This window comes from Epinephelus fuscoguttatus, linkage group LG11 (genome assembly GCF_011397635.1).
Source record: "Epinephelus fuscoguttatus linkage group LG11, E.fuscoguttatus.final_Chr_v1".
Taxonomy (NCBI): Eukaryota; Metazoa; Chordata; class Actinopteri; order Perciformes; family Serranidae; genus Epinephelus; species Epinephelus fuscoguttatus.
In genome coordinates, this window is record NC_064762.1 from 1,996,014 (window position 1) to 2,012,296 (window position 16,283).

Below are 16,283 nucleotides of genomic sequence, written 5' to 3' on the forward strand. Positions count from 1 at the left end.
GAGGCAATGAAGAAGCAAAAACAAGTGTCTCAAATTTATACTTCAGCACATTCCTTGAAAAAAGTAGTTTGTTATATTTCACCACTGCAAATCATATAGCCCACCATGTCTGCAAAAGAGTTAGATTTACAAATGAATATTGCCACACTGATCTAAATCTTTATTTGAAGACCATTTTATGTTTATTGATTATTTATTATCATTTTATGTGTATTTGTATTTGTATTTGTTTGATTATTAATTTTTCATTTAAATATTTTTATTATATATATTATATTTTTTATATTTTTTTTATTTTTATTTTTTTTATTTTTATTTTATTTTATTTTATTTTATTTATTTATTTATTTATTTATTTTTGCGACACAGGCACGTGCCAAGGATCTGTAATTCCATGGTTACGCAGCCGTGTTGTTTGTAAATTCATTGTAAAATTTTAAAACGATACATTAGGATAATAATAAGGAAAATAATCACAATCTATGATCAAATAAAATTACAGTGCGCTGAAACAAACAAGTGAAACAAACAAAAACAATCCATTCACTCTATGGTTCACTGTGAAGTTTGGACTCACTGCGCCCCCCAGCGTCAGAGAGAAGCACTACTCCAAATGTGATCACATGACTCCGTGTGTCACCTGATTATCCGTGTCCACCCTGTGTTGTGTAGTCGGAAGCCAAGCTATCGATTATGACAGCATGAATGATTGAAAATATATTTTATTCCTTTAGATGTGCACTGTCGCGTAAGATATTATCTTCCACATCTTAATTCAGACGCACGCGAAGAAGAGGTAATATGCTCGCGCGCCTGTAACGGTTGGAAGTTGTTAGCTAGCTAGCTAGTTAGCCATGTCGTTGTAATATTGTTTCTTCGCCAGTCATTCTATCTGTAGAGGATTCGTTAACGGGCAGTGGAATAAGGTGAAATACGGTACTTTTAAACATGGCTTCAATTCTTGACGAGTACGAGGACTCGCAGATCACCAGGCAGAGTGCGCAGCAGCACAGCCGCTTGTCAACTGCCAACATCGGGATAGCACACTCAGGTAGGTCGCCCTCTCTCTGGAGATGCTAGCTAGCTAGCTACATGTGAGGCTGCTATATAATGACTTTAAAGCACATATTTAAGTGTTGCAGTCATTTTGTTGACTTGGTGCTCTCACTGACATGACGCTGCACCTGTTCCCTCACTTCAGGTTTTGTGAATGTGAGACTGGAGGAAGAGAAGCCGATATTCAACAAGCAGAGGATTGACTTCACACCGCCTGAGAAGATTAACCATCTCGCAGTCTGCAACAATCAGCTATGCATGAGTCTGGGGAAGGACACGCTGCTGAGGCAAACAACACTGTCATAAACACCTTTAATCACTGTGTTAATAGTCACCAGTGTTTATGTAGTTCTGAGTGGATTAGTTAAATTAATGGCTCGTCTTTGTGATTAATACTCATCTGTTGTTGCTTATGGGAGCATCTGAAAGAGTTGATAATGCAGCTGATAATAATGCTTTATGTTCTTGTCTGTGCAGGATTGATTTGGCCAAACCAGATCAGCCTAATCAGATTGAATTAGGAAGGAAAGATGAAAGTAAAGTGCACAGACTGTTCTTGGACCCCACTGGTGAGTAAAACCTCAACACTTATTCAGATTCTCCTTTGACATTATATACACAGGCCATAATGAGACAACTCACCAACATACTGGGTGCGTTCCGCATTGGTTAGTTTTTATTTTCACTTCTAGTATGTACTGCAGCTGCTTTTAAAAAGTACGTACTGTTGCATACAGTGTGCACACAACCGGGACATACTACTGTCTCAGAACATCACACACTGAACTTTGACCCTCTTGCTTTTACATCCGTGACATTGGAGATAAAACAAACGCCACCTACTGAGTTCCCCAGAAACGAAGATCAGCCCAGAGTGCTCTGCTGTTGATACTTTGCGATGTGTGTAGTTTAACTTCAAAGTTACGACTGCACAGATTGTAGATTCTAACATAGTATATTTGCGACTCTGTCGTTGTTATTTTATAGTTATATCCTTTTGTTGTTTGTGATATTTACAATTATTTTGTTTACTTTAACAATTAATGTTCCTATTATTACTATTTGACTGGTCATCGGTTACTTGACTTCTGACAGCTGTCAGTCAGCCCTCAAACAGCTGTCCGTTGTTTGCAGCTCAGTCGATGTAATGTATTGTCCACTGTGCAGAGGACTGTGGGTCAGAAAAGGATGCTGCCTTGCATACTGCACAATCAGACCGGATGTACTGTAGTAGAACATCCTGGTATTTTTGACATACTACGTATTGGGACATAAGATAAGATAAGATATACATACTTATTCCTCTCCTGGCGTCCTGTATAGTCTGGTAGTGTGGGTATTGGAACGCACAGATTGTTTATTTTGATGACACTCCCTGTGAGCTGCCATGCCTTGAATTGTTATCTGCAGAGTTGCGTCCATTGTTAACACTGCTTTCTTTCTCCAGTGGACTGTATTTTGAGCTGCTGCAAGTCATTGTACATCCCACAAGCATGCTGTATATTGTTCACAGAACATTTATTGACCATTGTGTCGTAACTCATGAGGTACAATGACATGGATATTACCAGCCACAAAACTCATTATAGCTTAGCTTGGATTAATGTAAAACTCTAGTTCAAAACACTTCAAACACCCTACGCTACTACATCATTTACAAAACAACTGCGGCACCGTCATGGTAATGACTTATTAACGGCAGCAGCTGTCTCCTCCTCCGTATTTTCCCACTGCAGGTTCCCATCTGCTGATCTGCCTGAGCACCAGCGAGTGTCTGTACCTCAACAGGAACACGCAGAAGGTGCGCAGTCTGTCTCGCTGGAGGGGCCACCTCATTGAGAGCGTGGGCTGGAACAAGCTGCTGGGCAATGAGACCAGCACAGGGCCCATCCTAGTTGGCACCAGTCAAGGCATCATCTTCGAGGCTGAGATCTCTGCAACTGAGGGCAGCCTGTTCAACACCAACCCAGATCAGTATTTCAGACAGGTCAGAGCATGTGTGGTCATCTGTTATGTGTAGTGTGTTACTTATTTCTTGCTATGTTTGGTTGGTCTGTAGTAGAGGTTCCTAACTGGTGGGTCACGGTCAATTCTGAATGGACTGCAAGTGACTCTTAATGTGTCAAGTTTGTAAAAAACACACTTTATTTTTAAGTGATGTGAATCTGGGCGCAGAGCTTTTACTTTTTAGTACCATTTCCTGCTGTAGAGTGAGTGACTAATGGACAGCTTCTTCACAGCCTCAGCAGACTAGCTTGATGACACAGCCAAACACAAGTATGACGCTCCATGTATTAAATTGTGTGAAGCTTGAACTAAGGAGACTAAGGGACTAAGACTAAGGAGAAGTCAGGGCCCCGGGGCTGGACCAGTTGGGAACCAGTGGTCTATACTACCGTAGAAGACACTGAACTACACATTTTGTTTCTTCCTCTCGGTCTGCAACTAAACAATAATCAGGGTTCTACTGATTGTGAAATTCTCGGCTGATACTGATGTTTAAAATAACAATTTGACTTGTTGCTTATTTTGTTTTTGTTACTGAAAATTCCCTCTTTCTGTGTCAGGGAGATAAAGAAATGTTCATTATAAAAAATAACTGTTTTAAATTCATTCATTCATTACCTTTTAATGAACACAAATTCATTCTTACACATTATGAAACAACCTTGAATATAACCTGCTTTCACATGCTTAACATCTTTTTAAAAAAGATATATTATTATTTCAGAAGCCTTTTTGCGGTCTGAAATATATCAGAACTTTCTCTATTATATATCTATTTTATATTCCTGTAAAAAACTGAAATTTCTCCTTTAAACAACTGTATCTATTCAAGGTTCTTGCCCACAACAAAATTTTACAAGATTACACTGAACACATCATGAGAACGTTATAATTTACCTTCACCCAATACTAATTTTTACTGCATTGAGCTTGAACACATCATAATGTAACTCAGTGCAAATTGGGTTAGCTGTTAGTTCCAGCCATCGGCTACTAAAAGCTAAAGTTAACTAGCTCTCCTCCTGCAAGTGTCAGCACAGCCTAGTTGTTAACATCGTAGCATTATCAGTGAGAAAACAGGGTCCTTGACACGTTGACAGTTGGTTCACTCCATCATTTCATCCTGAATGAGTCTTAGAGAAGATCTTTGTTCAAATATCAGACACTGCCATCCCTGAGTGTCATCTTACTTGCCTCTAGGTCGATGGCAGTCAACAAGGCAAATATGGTCTGTTACCGATCAGCCAGTATATCAGTACATCCCTAATAGCGTGTCCTTAATACAGTATTCTCTTCCTGACACAGGTCCACTTCCTCGAGGAGGATGGGCGGCCGGCACCAGTCTGCTGCCTGGAGGTGGAGCGGGGCCTGGAGAACAAATACTTCATCATCGCCACCACCCGCAAACGCCTCTTCCAATTTGTGGGGAAGGTGGCCGAGGGGTCCGAGCAGCAAGGCTTCAGCTCCATCTTTAGCCAGAACCAGGACCTGCTGCCCAGTTTCCAGGAGTTCCCTGCCAACATGGGCTACAGTGAGATCACCTTCTACACCTCGAAGCTCCGGACCTCCCCCAAGGCGTTCGCCTGGATGATGGGTAATGGAGTTCTTTATGGTCAGCTGGACTATGTCAGGCCTGATTCCCTGCTGAGTGACGTGCAGGTAAATGTCTGTGTGTGAGATTGTTTGCTTTCAGTGGGTCTTCAACAGCTCAACAAACCACATTCACCTTTTTTTCTTAACTTTATGTTTTACGTATGTTCTTCTCCTCCCTTGCGATCAAACAGGTGTGGGAGTACACCCCGGACATTGACATTAGCCTCAACAAGCCCATCTCCATCGTGCTGACACAGTTCCACTTCCTGCTGCTGCTCCATGACCGTGTTAAGGCCATCTGCACTCTGAATGGACAGGTGGTATATGAGGATGTGTTCCCAGATAAGTTTGGCACCCTTAAGAGGATGATTAAGGACCCTGTTGGTGGGTTGGTGTGGATCTACACCGAGAAGGCAGTGTTCCGGTACCACATTCAGCGTGAGGCCAGGGACGTCTGGCAGATGTACATGAGCATGACTAAGTTTGATCTGGCCAAGGAGTACTGCCGTGACCGGCCTGAATGCATGGACATGGTGCTGGCCAAGGAGGCCGAGCACTGCTTCCAGAACAAGCGATACATCGAGAGCGCCAAGTGCTATGCTCTGACACAGAACTACTTTGAAGAGATAGCACTTAAGTTCATTGAAGCCAAACAAGAGGAAGCCCTAAAGGAGTTCTTACTGAAGAAACTGAATAATTTGAAACAGAGTGAGAGAACGCAGATCACCTTGCTGGTCACCTGGCTAACTGAGCTCTACCTGAACAGGCTCGGCAAGCTGGAAGTCGACAGCAACACCGTCATCTTCAAGGAGACCCGCGATGAGTTCCGCCAATTCCTTGGCAGCTCCAAGCACAAGGAGTGCCTCTTCAACAACCGCAGCACCATTTACGACCTGCTGGCCAGCCACGGCAACGTGGACGACATGGTTTACTTCTCAGTCGTCATGCAGGACTACGAGAGAGTGATATCCCACTACTGCCAACACGACAAATTTAGCGACGCTCTGGATGTGCTCTCCAAGCACTGTGATGAGAAGCTTTTTTACAAGTTCTCCCCCGTCCTCATGCAGCACATTCCCAAAAAAGTGGTAGATGCGTGGATTCAGATGGGCAAGCGGCTGGACCCGAAGAAGCTCATCCCAGCTCTGATGAACTACAGCCAGATGGGCAGCACCCAGCAGATCAGTGAAACCATCCGCTACATGGAGTTCTGTGTGTACGAGCTGACCGTGACAGAGGAGGCCATCCATAACTACCTGCTGTCGCTCTACGCCAAGTATAAGCCGGACTCTCTGCTGTGGTACCTGGAGCAGGCGGGTACTCACGCCTCAGAGATCCACTATGACTTGAAGTATGCCCTCAGGCTGTGTGCAGAAAATGGCTACCTGCGGGCCTGTGTGCTGGTTTATAGGATTATGGAACTGTATGAGGAGGCAGTGGATCTTGCTTTACAAGTAAGTGTTACACACAAAACATATTCAAATCATGCAACTATGGTGTCTGTATTTTTATAATTGTGTATAAATAATTACCCAGATTCTTGTCAAGAATTCCTGTTACCTTATATCAGAATTTGACCAACTTGCAATGTGTTTATCATCCATAGGTAGATGTAGACTTGGCTAAGTCATGTGCAGACCTGCCTGAAGATGACGAGGAGCTGAGGAAAAAGCTCTGGCTGAAGATCGCCCGGCATGTTGTTCAGGAGGAGAAAGATGTAAAGAAAGCCATGAACTGTCTGTCCAGCTGCAACCTGCTCAAGATTGAAGACATCCTGCCCTTCTTCCCAGACTTTGTCACCATTGACCATTTTAAGGTCTGCAACAAAGTTTTTATGTTCTTGATTTCATTATTTTTCCATTCCATTCCATACTAGGCCTGCCCCCTAATAGTCAACCAAATGTTAGTCGACAAGATTTCATTGGTTGCTCAGTTGCAGAAAGAAAACCTGTGAAACTCTATCAGGAGCTGTGCTTTGTCAAAATAAATCCAAACCTATATGACTGGAGCATGTGTGACTTTACTTTGAAAGGACAGCCACAGGAAGTGTCCACGCTCAGCAGTCAGACAGGAGTCAGGTTAATCTCCAGGGCTGGTACCTGCGGTTATTCCACAGGCTAGTTAATAACATGTCGGGCAGGAAATCCAAAGTGTGGGATCATTTTGAGAAGGTGAAGGACGAACCCAAGGTGATATGTAAACTCATCTTCATTGGTCGACTACAAACATGACGTATCATCTGAAACATGGAAGTAGCTACATGCCCATTAGCCCACAGCGTCATTAACAGGCGGCTCGCTCAGTGTGTGACGTGCACTTGGAGATAAAATATAGGCCTATATTAATGAAGGTTCATTAGTACGGTTTGTATTTCTCTGTAATGTAGCACAGTGTTAACAATGTTACTGATACTATTCTTTCTCACACCTTCAACTCAAACCATTGTTGCCTCCCCGCATCTCCTGCTAAAAACCTCCTGAACAATCAACACAGAAGGAATTCTAACTGTAAGAAACTTACTGCAATGATGACATTGCTCCATTTTTTGTAATTGCTTTGATTAAGAAACCCCCACTGGCCGAAAATTACATACTGAGTGTTTAAATAATGATAGATGCCGTATGCTCAGTACACAAAATATTGTAAATTGCTTCAAACTAATGCACCTTATCCTCCGTTGATTCTGGTTTCTCAGGAGGCCATCTGCAGCTCCCTGGAGGAGTACAACCAGCACATCGAGGAGCTGAAGCAGGAAATGGAGGAGGCCACGGAGAGCGCCAAACGCATCAGAGAAGACATCCAGGAAATGAGGAACAAATATGGCGTAGTGGACTCCCAAGAAAAATGTGCTGCTTGTGACTTCCCATTGCTCAACAGGCCCTTCTATCTGTTCCTGTGTGGACACATGTTCCACTACGACTGCCTGTTCCAGGTAACTCTCAAAGGCTGCTTCCATACTGCTGTTTCAGTGTTCTCTATTTTTTTTTCTATTTTAATAAAAATGATCATGCTTGAAACTTGCTTTCGTCAATCTTCCAGGAAATAACCCCTCACCTGACGCCCTATAAGCAGAGTCGTCTGGAGGAGCTGCAGAAAAAGCTGGCTGCAACCACGCAATCCTCCAAGTCACGTCACCGCCCGGCCCCCAAGGACGAAGGAGACACTGCCAGCCTGGGAAAGGGCAGCGCGGGCACGAGCCGCGAGCAGATAAAATCAGACATTGATGACATCATTGCGTCTGAATGCGTGTACTGCGGCGAACTGATGATCAAGTCCATCGACAAGCCTTTTATTGATCCGCTGAAATTTGAGGAGGAGAAATCCAGCTGGCTGTGAATGAGACCTCTTACTTCTTCTTCTTCTCTTAATGTGAAAAGACACGACAGCCCGCCATCTTGTATGTCAGTGAAACTGCACCATCTTAAGGACTGACAGTAGATACAGACATTCACCTGATTGCCTGTTGGTAGTGCCTCCTGCTGATATCAGCTTCAGTTGTTCTCTACAGAATACACTTATTTTGTTGGCAGTATTTGAAGCTGATTCGAAGACCTTTGCACTTTGTATCGAAGCGTCTAGTTAAAGGTGGACATTGTTGGCACGGATACAAGAGGATGTAAAATATTGCCAGGGCTGTACAGTGCATACAATGTGCCTGAACCTCTGATTATAATGGCAGAAAGTATTCAAAAGCTAGAATCAGATATAACTGCACTAAACATCTATTAACTACATAATGTCATGCTTGTTTTGTCTGTTGCATAGGGGTAGAAAATCAGGGGGGGATACAGGGGGCACATGCCCCTCCATATTTAGAACTGCCATAAAGAGATGAAAGTAGCAGAGGAGTTTTATTTTGACAAAATTAAAGACATTTACACCATAAATTAAGGCAGAAAATGCACAAATTGGCGCATAGAATTTCACCAGACGAAGGAAATTAAGTGATGCTCAAAATTCTCTGGCAGACGACCCCCCAACTCCCTACCTACGCCCCTGGTCTACCGGAAACATAACCTGCACTTACATTACAATATGTGCTTCTCCTCAGTTCAACCCTCCGGTCTACAGCTGCGTCCATCTTACAGTTACTGTGGGACAGATTATCAAACTGTTACGTCATATATTCATGTTTTGCAAATCAATCGTGGAACATTAAAGCTTGTCAGCATGGATGGACTGATTCTTCTGGTTGTTTAAAGTGTAATAAATATTTAACAAATGAACCATCAGCTGTACTGAGAGAAATCAATATGCTTCATTGTAGTTTCTCAGTCCCAGTAACTTGTGGCTTCACTTGGACTTGAGCCTTTTGACTTAAAAATACTTGATGCCTCCCCCCTAAGCCCAGAGATCCAAAGAGTGTGTCATGAAGCAATTCATTTCCTGAATCAACGAATGCCATTCATTCCCAGCAAGTCGACACTTAATTCTCCAGATTCACTTTGTTTGAACCAATCCCACATCATCCAATCAAGATCCAGGAGAGAACTATAGCAAACCGACGTTACATGACTGAGCACCAGCTAGAAATAATTATACCTAAGATAATTTCATTGGCAAACACTACAGGTGGTCAACAAAAAACGAATAGTTGAGTGCAAAACATGGGTGGAAAATGACAGATGAAGACGTAACAACTTCCAACAAAGTTGTTTTAACATTTAGTATGATTAATATTAGCATGATTAGTTTTGATTAATTGTTGCTGCTCTGCTGCCATTGCTTTAATAACCCAGATGTTGTAAAGCCAAATGGGTCCAAAACTCCAAAATGTAGTCATTCAGTGTTTCAAATTTTGTACTTCTCTGGCATTCCAATCTGCAGCTTCAAACTTTAGTCATGACACTGAGTATTTGCATCTGTCAACACAGCACAAAGTATGTCTGTACCTGAAGGTCTCGAGCTTTTATGACTTTTGTAAATTCAATCAGTTACTACTCTAGTTAAAATGACCTGTGTTAAAATGGCGGCTGTGATTATCTGCGGCACTCATCCTGCAGCCTTGTGCCTACCACCGAATCGCAGCCGTGTTGACATACAGTACAACAGCACTCTCTCTTGTGTGATATTGCTTAATTACATTATGACTAATTTAGGACCTCAAAGTTAAGGACTTGGGGCTTGACTTCGGACTTGACTGGGGATTCGCCTGTCTTGACTTGAGACTCACTTGTGACTTGCAGAACAATAGGCATTAGGATGTGTGTAAACATTTTATTTCTTGGGTGTGGACAGTGCTGATTTTAGGACTTGGGGCTTGACTTTGGACCTGACTGGTACTTGCCTGTCTTGACTTGGGACTTGAGTGCAAAGACTTGAGACTTGCAAAACAATGAGTTGGTCTTACCTCTGCTAGCAGCCTCAGTGGAGGGTATACTTGGATATATGGGGTATACCCACTTCTTTTAATGTCCATTTAGAGTGCACCTACCTGTCAGCCAAAAAGCCATTGAAATATATAGGAGAGTATACCCACTTCCTTCTCTGTAACCTACCATCTTGTAGTACGCCCTCCTCAGTTACCACTACACCACTCTCCAGCACCATGATTAAACTGTGTATCACTCATTACTAATATAAATGTTAGTATATTTATACATGAATATAAGTGTTAACATTGTATATTTGCTGGAGGTCAATGTCAACACTTGACATCAGAGAACAATCTTGCAGTTTCCACATTTTAAAGTGGGTATCCAAACTGCCTCACCATACCTAAAACGGAGTTCCCGTGTGATGACGTCAGACGCAGCTCGGTAATCTTCGCAGTTGCCAGACTCTATTAATCGACATCGGCATTTAATCGATATATTTGTACAAGCTGTGTATATACGGCCAAAAATGACATATAAGGTGGACATGCACCTGAGGAAATTAGTCATGGATGCCGCTTGGTTTTCTGGTCACGGTTATGCCCTCGGAGACGCCAACGGCCGAGCGTCCCTCTCTCTGCGATTGATTAAAACGCCTGCTCCTTGCTGTACCCTCGCCATGGCGTCGTGTCTCTGCTCTCTCAGTAACAGAAAGTGGCCGCCTCTCTGCTGTTGCTGCCGACTCAAAGCTCACAGACTCGCTCGGCGCCTCAAACCGCCATTTTGGAGTCAGAGAACCGCGAGTCGGCAGCAGCGGAGAGAGAGGCGAAAAGGGGGACACGGGGCCGAGGTGAGAGACTCCATGGTGGTTGTTATGGCGAAGGAGCAATGGGGGAAGATGGCCGGGAGGGAGAAAGAATTAAAACATGGGGATCATTCGTTCACCAGGCAACCGAGTCCCCGCTCGTGTCCGCAACAAGGGTACGAGAGGCGCGGGCGGCGGGCCTTGTGCTGTCGCCGCATCGCGACTAGCTTAGTTTAAGAAATGCCATTAAACCGATATCTATGTTAATACAATGTTTAGGCAGGGAGGTGGTGGCCTTAAAGAGACAGGGCCGATTTGAATACTTCATATTAATGGTGTGAGAGGACGTGTGTGTCAAAACGCTCAGTGTTTGATAAGCTAACGTTTAGGATGAAAAGCTACATTAGACTCCACATAGCAAGGAGTTAGCCTCCGCAAATGCTAGGTGTTTAGGAAAAAAAACTACTAATTATATTTGTGGTGTGGTTTACTGAAACCAGTCAGCTGTCAGCGTGTGTGCATACAAGCACCTTGACCCTTTACTATCATTGATCGGAGGCAACGCTGCTTGTGCTTAGCCAGCTAACGGTCGTTAGCCTACAAGCTAGAGCCCAGTTCAACATCCAAGGTTAGCTAGCAACCCCCGGCTAACGCTAGCTTGGATTTGCTAGCTAGCTAATCATAATATAACTACCGCTAGCATAGGAAGATATATGTTATTTTTAATAATACACCTCTTAGTTATTCTTTATTTAAAATAGAGGAACAAACTCCTGCTTGGTTTTAGTCCTTGTCATCCTCTGTGAACTTGTCTCAGAAAGTAAAGTGAATATGTAATGAGTAAGTTAGTAATTACAGAGCACAACGGATTTAAGTTGACCACACAGGCGTCACTGCCAAAACAATCTCTAGCACACTTAGAAATTCAATGTTATTTTAGACAATATTTGGATAAGTCACATTTATATTAATTCATACAGTCTGTCCCAGGGTTGCAAATTGTAAGCACTCTCCTGAATCATCTGTGAATAAGGTTGCAACAGCATGATATTTTCATGGTATGATAACCCTCTCAGAAAATATCAGGGTTTCAAGGTATCACAGTAATACAGAATTTGTATTATTAACAGTCAGAGTGACCCTTGAAGGAATAAAAATGGAAGAGTTATTTTTGTTTTTTTACTTCATGTGTAATTTGAAACCATTTTGTTAATAGAAGTACCATAAAACTCCAATTAATTATTTGCTTAAATCACTGAAATCAACAGGCCTATACTTGGGACAGGCCTTTAAACCCTTTCACATAAAACTGTGGCTCAGCAAAGAAAAGGAATTGCAGTCAAATTGTTTATTTAAACCAGTATGAATATAATTGTATAAAAATTAGGCTTCAGATAACATTTCAGCTATGAATCGTTCATATAGTGTAGCTCCGACAGACGCCTCAGAGAGAGTTACAGCACTTGAGGATTACGGCAGCTGGCACACCAACACACCACTTTATCCTGTTAAAACAATTCTCACAACTTGGATTAATACTTATGAAAAACCTTTTTGATTCTTTTGATCTGAGGACCCTTACGGACTAAAGGAATATGAATAACTTACAGGGTAATCGAGGAATGGACACATAATTTGAGGTAGCCAACAAAACAGTTTTATACAAGTGAAGAACTTCTATAAAATAAATAAACTGCTTGGCAACCAGACCAGGCCTCTAATTGTGACAGGCATTTATTTGTCAAAATGTGGAGCCACACAGGGCTGGTAAAAGGTGCTGCAACCCTAATTGTGATTTTTTTATAAACATAAAAAACTTTGCTATACCAAACAACACCAAATGCTTTTTTTCCACAATCAAAGCTCACACCAACACAACACATATACTCTGACAGCATTGCACGGCCTATCGATTGATCGATTAATCCATCATAGATTAACTGTTATCATCCCAAATCAGTCCTATTAATAAACTGAAGCGACTGATGTGAAAATAACTTTCTTTAAAAAGTAGAGCTGATCCAAGACATGCATATTACTCAATTAAGTTTTTACGTTATTAACATGATAGAGAAATAATCTAGTATTAATATACATAGTTACGTTGCAGGAGCTGTTGTTTCCTCTGTTTTCATTTATTTGTTTTTGGCATTTGTAAACAAAATATTTTATTGTGGAAAAGTTCCTCGAAAATCACGAGCAGTTATATTGTCAGAATTGCAGAGAACACAAAATGTGAAAGAGCACTAACTTTCTGACATTTTATTATTGTCATGTGTTTGACTGAGCTTCTTCTTTTGTAGGGGATTTCCACCATTGTTTGATCATTAATGTTGGAATCAAGAACAATGGCATCCCATACTGAGAAGGTAGGTCCAGTGTTTATACTGTGTTTCGCTCAGTGAAGTACCTGCTGGTACCATACTGACTACACAGCCAGAGAGTTGAACCAGGATATCTCCCACATCCCAGAAAATAAAACCAAAACCTCCAGTTTTTGCTGAGGTTCAGGTGAATTAAACAACCCAGCAGAGCCTTACCCATCCCACAGTTAGTTGGGAGTCCTGTGTTGCTCATTCTGACCTTCTGTTTCTTTCTATTTATCTCCTCTCTTACTTCTCTCTCTTCAGTAAAAGTTGCTGCCCTGCCGGGCAGAGGTGTCTGTGCAGCATGGCATCGGCGCAGGGTGGCCGACTGGAGGCTGGGGCATCGGGGAGCTCTGGCCTGGCCAAACCTCTCTACCTGCAGCGCTTGGAAAGATCCCTGAGGCTGGACAGCTTCCTGCGCCAGACAGCCGCCATCTTCAACGGAGACATAACCAGGTGCAGGCAAAGTGGAGTTGGGCACACACTTTACACTTTCTAGGATTAGTTTCAGGAGGTGCTGCAGTTTCAAGAAAGCTCATGCTTGGATTTAGAGATCAGTTCTTTAAATGCAGTTTACTGCTTTAAAACACTTGTGTGCATTGTTGCAATCTTCCATCCTATCGGTAGACCAACAGTGCAGACTTTGTTTCACTTGCACTCTTGTCATCTGTTTTGAGTTAAATCCAATAGATCAGGCCGTTAGTACCCAATGTTCTGCCACAGTATGTTCCCCTGAAATGGATACAGTGTTTATAAAACCAGATACATACTCAAAGTGAAGAGCAGATACAAACAGGATGCAAAGGGTGGATTTACAGCCACATTTTTCTCATGTTCCAGCGATGACAGTGATGACAGCGACGGTGCACTGGGGACAGGGTTGTCCCTGGAACCTTCCACTCAGCATACGGCTCTGACCGTGAAGAGTGAGTCATGTGAGCAAGGGGACGGGCTGTCAGAGGGAAAGCCTCTCAACGGAGTCTTGCTGCAGGGTAAAGGTAAGACACACACAAAAAGCACTTATGTATGTGTTCTTTATCTGTTACTACCCTTACTGGTGTCATTTATGAAAGATATAGTTCATGCACATTTATAATGTGATGCGTTTTGTCCCCCTGTAAACTCCACAGACCAAAAGGCAGACAAAACAAGCCTCTACAATTTCTCCAAGCTGAAGAAGAACAGGAAGTGGCTTAAGGTATTTGACAGACGTGTTCTCCATTGTGGACTATCTATATGAACATACGCACACTTTCAGCTGCCTTTAATTATACTCCTCGTGTCTCTCCTGCAGAGTATCCTGTTGAGTGACGACACCACGGACTCGGACACAGACTCAGATGACTCTGACTTCAGTTTGTCTCGGGAGGAGCTGCACGACATGCTGAGGCTACATCGCTACACCAGGCAGCATCAGAGCAAGTTCCACTCTGACCGGGAGGTACAAACACACATAAACACAGTGCCTGGTGATATTAAGAATACCTCTGACATATGTTTTTCTAATGTCTTCTCTGTATTGTTTTTCCATCTGTGTGTATTTGTCCTGCAGCTTCACCAATATCAGTATTACAGCACAGGACTCCTGTCGACTCATGACCCCTTTTATGAGCAACAGCGCCACCTGCTGGGTCCAAAGAAGAAGAAAATCAAAGATGAGAAGAAGTTCAAGGGTAAAGACAAAAACAGACAATCTTTCAAAGAAGTGATTATTTCAATGGCTGAATGAAAAACAAACTGAGTACTTATTGTTGTCATTCTGATGTTGTTTTTGTTTCAGCCAAACTAAAAAAGGTGAAGAAAAAGAAGAAACGAGGAGAGGGAGACTTCCTGGATGATGGGCGTCCTTATATCACCAAGATCTTTGCAAAGTTTTCCCATGATGCGCCGCTGCCAATGGTGAAGAAGAAACATCTTACCATCGAGCAGCTGAATGCACGGCGACGTAAGGTCTGGCTCACCATCGCTAAAAAGGAGATTCCCAAGGTTTGTATGCATGACAGTTAGAAATATTAATGCTCACCAATTTTCCATTTTCTGGGGTCAAATATTCAGCACCATTTTTAAAGGTTGTAATTATCCTGTGTATCTGTGTTACAGTCTTTCAAGCAAAAGACCTCTGCTAAGAACTTAGTGTTGACCAATGCTAAAAAGGTAAGTGAAGTGTTCACGTTACTGTGTTGTGAAAATTAACTGTAGATGAAGTGTAACCTTTGTTTTGTTTGTCCCAGTTGGCTCATCAGTGCATGAGAGAGGTTCGTCGTGCTGCTATCCAGGCCCAGAAGAACTGTAAGGAGACGCTGCCTCGGGCTCGTCGGCTCACCAAGGAGATGATGCTCTACTGGAAGAAGTATGACAAAGTGGAGAAGGAGCACAGGAAGAGAGCAGAGAAGGAGGCCCTGGAGCAACGTAAACTTGACGAAGAGATGAGAGAAGTAGGTGGAATGGAAGTTGAATCATTGCATCAGTATAAAATATGAAGACATAAAAAAGCATGTTTTAAATTGTAGGGATTTATAATAGATTCTTTTCTCTGCTTCTCTCTGTCTCTTGCAGGCCAAGCGTCAGCAGCGCAAACTCAACTTCCTCATCACCCAGACGGAGCTGTATGCTCATTTCATGGGTGGTAAAGCCAGCATGGGGGGTCCAGAAGGAGATACGGCTCAGGAGGAGATTCTGAGAAAGCTGGAAGACACTGCGGCACACAGACAGATTGACATTGGAGGAGGTGTAATGGTCAACATGGGACAGGAGGACTATGGTATGAATGGCTCAGTCAAGTTTATTCTGTTACTGGAGCAGAGTCAGCCAGTAACTCATTACTGAAGGTTGATGCAGGGAACTGCTGACCAAGTACTTAGAAATATGTCAGGATCAAATTAAAAGCCAAGTGGGCCTGTTATTATATTTATTGCCTCTTAGGTTATTCTCTCTCTGTAGATTATATTTCACGTTTCGGGTAAATAATGGAAATATGGAACTGAATTGTTTTGTTTTAACCACAAGCTGATGGTATGCGATTTCAGATAGTGATTACTACAAGGCCCAGGCTTTGAGGAACGCCAAAGAGGCCTACCAGATTCATCAAGAGAGAGTAAGCTGACACAAACGCACCCTCACAACTGTGATAATCCCACACAC

The 16,283-nt window shown here is 42.7% G+C and overlaps 2 protein-coding genes across 5 annotated transcripts in view; both read left to right on the forward strand.

The window, feature by feature from the left end:
• Positions 1 to 609: 609 nt before the first annotated feature.
• vps18 (VPS18 core subunit of CORVET and HOPS complexes) lies at positions 610 to 8,883 on the forward strand. Its single transcript, XM_049590466.1, has 9 exons — positions 610 to 1,051; positions 1,202 to 1,343; positions 1,534 to 1,625; positions 2,793 to 3,043; positions 4,369 to 4,722; positions 4,848 to 6,110; positions 6,263 to 6,472; positions 7,352 to 7,588; positions 7,696 to 8,883. The coding sequence occupies exons 1-9, from the start codon at positions 949 to 951 to the stop codon at positions 7,990 to 7,992; spliced, it is 2,949 nt and encodes a 982-aa protein (XP_049446423.1). The 5' UTR covers positions 610 to 948; the 3' UTR covers positions 7,993 to 8,883.
• Positions 8,884 to 10,647: 1,764 nt separating this feature from the next.
• The window catches only part of ino80 (INO80 complex ATPase subunit), a 56,590-nt gene continuing 50,954 nt past the window's right edge, over positions 10,648 to 16,283 (forward strand). Inside the window, exons 1-12 of one of the 4 annotated variants that reach the window (XM_049590463.1) lie at positions 10,648 to 10,821; positions 13,080 to 13,145; positions 13,407 to 13,598; positions 13,983 to 14,140; positions 14,273 to 14,340; positions 14,437 to 14,583; positions 14,695 to 14,815; positions 14,923 to 15,128; positions 15,243 to 15,296; positions 15,374 to 15,577; positions 15,699 to 15,903; positions 16,169 to 16,236. In XM_049590463.1, coding sequence (XP_049446420.1) covers positions 13,447 to 13,598; positions 13,983 to 14,140; positions 14,273 to 14,340; positions 14,437 to 14,583; positions 14,695 to 14,815; positions 14,923 to 15,128; positions 15,243 to 15,296; positions 15,374 to 15,577; positions 15,699 to 15,903; positions 16,169 to 16,236 — 1,383 coding nt within the window. In that variant the 5' untranslated portion in view covers positions 10,648 to 10,821; positions 13,080 to 13,145; positions 13,407 to 13,446. Of the gene's footprint in view, positions 10,822 to 10,866; positions 10,953 to 13,079; positions 13,146 to 13,406; positions 13,599 to 13,982; positions 14,141 to 14,272; positions 14,341 to 14,436; positions 14,584 to 14,694; positions 14,816 to 14,922; positions 15,129 to 15,242; positions 15,297 to 15,373; positions 15,578 to 15,698; positions 15,904 to 16,168; positions 16,237 to 16,283 lie in introns of those variants that run through there. The other 3 variants (XM_049590459.1, XM_049590461.1, XM_049590460.1) reach the window with 3 other exon arrangements.